At 33.8% G+C, this 6000-nt stretch overlaps 1 protein-coding gene across 1 annotated transcript; it reads right to left on the reverse strand.

Moving 5' to 3' along the window:
• Window positions 1-1385: 1385 nt before the first annotated feature.
• On the reverse strand, window positions 1386-3431 carry LOC114183678 (ethylene-responsive transcription factor ERF053-like). The gene has a single exon (XM_028070783.2). It carries the CDS (start codon window positions 3055-3057, stop codon window positions 1807-1809), a length of 1251 nt encoding a protein of 416 aa, XP_027926584.1. The 5' UTR covers window positions 3058-3431; the 3' UTR covers window positions 1386-1806.
• Between the last annotated feature and the right edge of the window lie 2569 nt (window positions 3432-6000).

The following is a 6000-nucleotide window of genomic DNA, read 5'->3' on the forward strand; positions in this document are numbered from 1 at the left end:
TACAAAAAAAAAAATTGTCATACTTAGAGAGGTAAAAAATCATTCTTCTTATTTTTTTTTTCCGAAAGTTCATCAATTATATAATTTATTTATAATGAGGAAATGTTGATGAAAGGTCCCTTAATGAGAAGAGCATTAAAAGATTAGGTTTGGTTTAGATGGGATGAACAGTGACCTTAATTAAATATAGCTACGTCACTACCATAGCTAGCTTCCTGCTCCAAGATATTTTTTTTATCGTTTAGTATCATTACCTTGTACATGAATATGATCGTGATCATGGTGTGTAATTAACCACATGATTTGGATTAAAATCATTATTAATCATGTTAAAGCTCATCGTTATCGTGCCGTCGCAAGTAAGAAATGTGATGATCTCATGGGCCGGTGATTGGGCCCACTTCTGCTAACCATACTTAATTATCCTTTGAAAATAAAATATTAGTTGCAATAATTAACGTCGAAAGTCTGCGTTTACTTTTGTCCTCATTTGCATCATCTTTGCTCCAAACCTACAACAGACAATTTTTGAATCCATATTTGGTGGGATTCACAGGCCAGAGTTAAACTCCATTTTTCCTTTTACTAAAGACTTTTCATAATATCAAGAAAACGAAAAATAATTAAAATAAAATATTATCAGTCACAATTTATTTCTTTTAAAATATTGCAGTTCTAATGTCTAGTTCTCGTTGTATAAGAGGCGCATGCTAAATGATGAACGAGTTTGATATTTTCAGACTTTGTACTTAATCATTCGTATTATTATATTCACCCAAAAATGTTATTTTAATGTTCTAAGAAACTTCTTAAGTGTTTTTGGAGAAGATGAGAGTGTTCTGGTCTTTCCTTTTGGTTATACACAAGTTGAGAACAGTGAGAAGAAAGAAAACGATGGAACTTAAAATATTTGTATAATTTCAAAGAGACTAGAACGATACCGATTCATTTTAGTTTAGCTATATACTGTTCGACAATATTTTAATATATACTTAAAAATAATTGTGATATATTATTTTTTTTCCTTTCTCTAAATATCAATCTACTTTAGTTAATACCTAAAAAATATTAATATCAGATAAATTTCAATTTTTTACATAAATTTAAAAATTAAAAACGGTATTAATGCTATTATAAGAAAAATCATTACATGGTCAAATTTATAGGAACTAGATATGCTTGCTTCATAGATTGATTGGTGTTAGTCAACATTATCTGCTTTCAATATTAGGGTAGGCTAGGACCCAGGTCTCTTCAACTTATACCACAAGGCAACAATAGCATCTTTTTATTTCCCTTCTTACTTTCTCTGTTTTAGTTCTTCCAAAATTAACCAAATCCAAACAATAACATGCTAATTGGATATATACACACACACACTGCAATAATGCAAAATGCTGCTGGAGATTTAATATACCAAGAAAAAAACATGATGGATACAAACTAGAAATGAAGTAATAATAGTAAAAATCCATCCTTGGAGCAGAAAAACATAGCTCATAACGGATGGAACAACAGAGAAGGAAATCACAAAACCGTCTCCTTCTTCTCTCATCATACCAACTACCTTTGCTACATTCAATACTAAATAATTATAGTGCAGAAGAGTCAAGTAAAAACCTTGAAACAAGGTTGAAAAACAGAACACGGTGAATGGGTGCTGAAAGGCCCTGAAATACAATGAGCCTTAGTACAGCACAGATATTCTAAGAATGAATATTAGAGACAGGGTTGGTTCACAGGTTGTGGTAAAAATATCAGCAACCAGTGAGAAAGAAGCAACTAGGAGAAGAAAATTAACTTGAATCAATCCTGATCCTTCCATAAGTAACCTGATTCCGTGTTGTGTTCTTGTCTCTGAGCATCATCAGAGGCATCATTGATCTGTTGCTGATTGGAATTTGAAAAAGGAACGTGTGATTGGTAAAGAAGATTATTGGTGGGATCCAAATCATCCCACACAGGGCTACCGGGTCCCCAAGCTGCAGGAATAGCATTGAACCATGCAGACATTTCTCCCCAAACAAGTTCCTGAGAAACCCCTTCACCTCCTTCTGCAGAAGGAGCAGCAGCATGAACCTCATCGCTCACAGTGGCGTCGCTCGATCCAATTCCCGAGTCATTCTCATTAGACTCTTCTCTTGGCATGTCACGGCCTAGAGGAACAGGTTTTTGTTCATGCTGGTCTTGAACAGGTGAAGAAGCTTCTTCTTGAACTTGTTCGTTTTTGTCCTTGTTGAGGAACAGTTCGGGGAAATTGAGTCTGGCATTTTCTCCTCGGAGTTTGAAGGCTTCGCGGTCGTAGGCCATGGCGGCGTCCTCCGCCGTGTCAAATGTGCCTAGCCAGAGACGCGTTCTGTTTCGAGGAAGACGAATTTCAGCGACCCATTTTCCCCAATGGCGTTGCCTCACTCCTCTGTAGAGCTTGGTGGTGTTTATGGGCTGCGTTGGAGGCCTGAACAATGGCCTTCCATCTGGCCCCAAGTGGGTAAACATTCCTCTGGGACTTAGACTCAGAGCGTCTCTCCAATGCTGAAGAAGTTGCTGCGGATGCTGTTGATGATGGTGGTGGTGGTGTGGAAGAGAAGAATCTCGGGCCATGATTGGTGGAAAGGGAAGGTTTTGTTGTTGGGACCCGAATGATATCATCTGCTGTTGGTGGTTTTGGAAAGAGGGGTGAGGGAAAGGTGAATTTGCGGCTCCGAATTGGTGCGGGAATTGCATTGGGTGTTGGGAACCGTTGAAGGCGAAAGGGAACACGATTCTGGAAGAGGATGAGGGAGGGGCAGAGAGAGGAGAAGGTTGAAAAGGAACAGAAGAAGAAGAAGAGGAGGAAGATTGGTTTGTTTCATGCCGATCGGGGCTCCGGATTTTCTTCAGAGGTCTATTATGTGAAATGGAAGTATCATCAAAAACTGGCTTCCATTGACGCCTCTGAGAGCTTGAACCCACGCCGTTTCTCTTTTCAATCTCCCAATCAACGCTTTCACTTCCCTTTTCGGAACAATTGTGAGTTTCATCTCCCACATCGAATTTCCCACTGTTCGCTGCAGCCATGAGTGTTTATAAATACACAACACTGCTCGCTCTCCCAAAACTAAAGCTTGTTTCGAGGAATTTAACTTAATATAAGATGAATGGTTTCAGGAAATAAAAGTGATCGAAGCTCAGGTGTAAGAAAACAAAGATCGAGTTTCAGAATCTGGGCTTGTTCTGTTCTAACACTGATAAAACAAAAAACAGAATCGGATGCGAAAGTTATTTCCTTTAGAGCTACCCATCTTGAATCTGTGTGTGGAAAGAGAAAAAATCAAAGAAGAGAGAGCGAGCAGAGATGATTTCGATGAGAGATTTTGATGCGATGAGAAAGAGAAGCCGAGATTGTGTTGTGAGGGAAAAAATAGGGTTGGGAGAGAGGTTTATATGAGAGGCAGAAAGAGGTTTAAATTGAACTTTTATTTTAAGAAAAAATGATAGTTCATGTGGTTGGCTAGAGTGGAGCCCACAAGGTTGTGTCTTTGCTTCAGCACCAATCTCTTTCGATAATTTCATTCTCTACCACCTTCGGTCACCTTTCAGTCACGCACTCTGAGATTAATGTATCAGCTTTCCACATATTGCAACAAAAGCAAGTTGGAACCAAACAGTTACATAACTGTGCTATTCATGTGTTAAGAGGGGATTGGTGTTATCATCATTGCTCAGATATTTCTTCTACACAAATTCCATTCTGTTTTACTACAAAGATTAAAAATAAAATAATTTTTTGGGACAAGATTCATGACTTAAGAAAAAAGCTCTTGCAGCAGACATTGTTCTGTTGTGAAGGTGGATGATTCATGCACCAAGGACAAAGGATAAAAAAAAAGCTAGTAGATATTTTGGGTCGAAGATATTTATGCTTTCAAATAAAGTATAGTATCTCCTGAAGAATTCTTCAATTTCACCTCAAGCCGATTCTAGCAGCACAAAACAAAAATTTCTTCTCAAATCATGGTTTGTTCCAGTGGCAAGCATAGAATAATTAACTGCTCTTACCAAATTCTATTAAACTAATTGATGCCTTATTTTAAAATATAGTAATATACAAGTTTGTTCTTTTTAAATTTTCCATCATCGTCAAAGCATTAAACAAGAATAGAAAAGATGATAACTAGTGATTTTTATACATATAGTTTCTGGTGATAAAGATTCATGAACTTTTGTTACGTTCATTGAGGTTGCTCTAACCTTGAACAACTTGGTCGATTAGACAGCATAGTTTTTGTTTTCTAACGTAAAACAAAACAAAAATATTGTTTACTTACTCCATTTATCTTTTACAAAGAAGTATAGAAGAATATAGATGAGAATGAAAGAGAAGAAATACTATAAATATACGAAAAGCTGACTAGTGTTTGAGAGTAGTTCCTTTTGAAAGTTTAATTCAGTGACTGAAGCAGCTTGCTTGAAGTATGTTTATTATCATTATCTCCATCCAATTAGTCCCTTTTCTAGTTATTGATGTTTTTACAAATTTACCTCCACTCATGTTTAACAATTATTACAGCAGTAACTTATCACAAGCATTAAAATAAATATTGTAATCCAAATACAATAATTATTTTTTCTTTTTGTATTTATTAAATACTCTTTAATGTGTATATAAGCTTAAATATTAGTAGATATAAAAAGCAAAAATTTACTATTGGAATTTGTAGGATGATTGAAATTATTATACTGGTTCTTTTCACCACCGATGAATTTATTAATTTGTATTTATATATGTTTTTAAACGAATTTATGTTTAATTTGTGCATAAATTCATTTTAGTTTATGTAAAAAACAATTACACTTTAGAATAATTTATATTAACATCTTAATAATTATGCTAACCAAATTGTTAATATTAAGAATGCATAAAATGGATTGCACAATCATACAATTTGAATTTGGGATAAGGTGGACTTGACATTCAAGCTTTCTTTCATCAAACTTAATTGAATAAATACAAACCTCCAATGAGAGTAAGAACATGGTGAGTAATGCACATTTGTTATTTAGTTAGGCACAAATGAAGTTTTTTTTTCCTCTTTTCAAAAACAACAAAGTTATAGGCCTTTTTTTTTTTAAAATGAGATTTCTTTTAAAGATTTCAGTTACATTTAACAAATATAATCATGTTTACACTATCCAACGATTTAAACTATCTAATGACTCTTTAAAAGTTTGAAAATATGGAACAGTAATCTAGGTCTACAATTACTATGAACACAGTAAAAAAACTAAACCGTTGTACATAATATATATATATTGAGAAGCTGTGAGTTCAATTTTTCCACTAATAAATAAAAGATTGAACGGTAAAAAAAATGTGAGAAATTATGAGTTCAATTATTTTACTAATACTTAAGAAATATAAGGTTGATTTGATGGATTTGAAAAAAAAGAATGAATCATATTGTTATTGATGACACTCAAACCACGTTTACATTGCAAATACATTGTGTGGTTACCATTCAATCCAATGACACCGGTTCTCATGTTACATGACATGTTTTTATTATGCATCAATTTTTCTTTATGAACTCCTTTTAATTTCACTACATTTCTTATATTGTAAAATATAGATTTTTTTTAATCCTATTCAAACGAAAATTAAGATTGTGTATATTCCCAACAAAGTGGTATCTAATTATAAGCAAAAAGTATATTAAACTTTTTTATTGTTATTTATCATAACAAAATTTCATATTTTTATACAACTTTTAATGTGAATATTTTACAAAATTATGAGAAATGAATTCTTTTACAAATATGCATACTAATTGGATGTGAAATATGGATATTAATTGTAATTTAAAATCTTGAAAGAATACATTTATAACTGTAGTGAATTTTGTGAGACTTGGGTGAATTTGGCAAGGTTGGTTAAAATGAATTTTGTGAAGAGGGTGGTAACGTTGCGTTGCATGTGGGTAAAGAAAAGCAGAGGAAATTTGTTGAGGTACAGCATCCACG

The sequence above is a fragment of the Vigna unguiculata genome, chromosome 5 (assembly GCF_037176805.1).
Source record: "Vigna unguiculata cultivar grain cowpea cultivar isolate G323 ecotype 2 chromosome 5, ASM3717680v1, whole genome shotgun sequence".
Classification (NCBI taxonomy): Eukaryota; Viridiplantae; Streptophyta; class Magnoliopsida; order Fabales; family Fabaceae; genus Vigna; species Vigna unguiculata.

Bases quoted from the DNA above. Each gene is read 5' to 3' on its own strand.
- LOC114183678 (XM_028070783.2), bottom strand. From the start codon at position 3,057: ATGGCTGCAGCGAACAGTGGGAAATTCGATGTGGGAGATGAAACTCAC.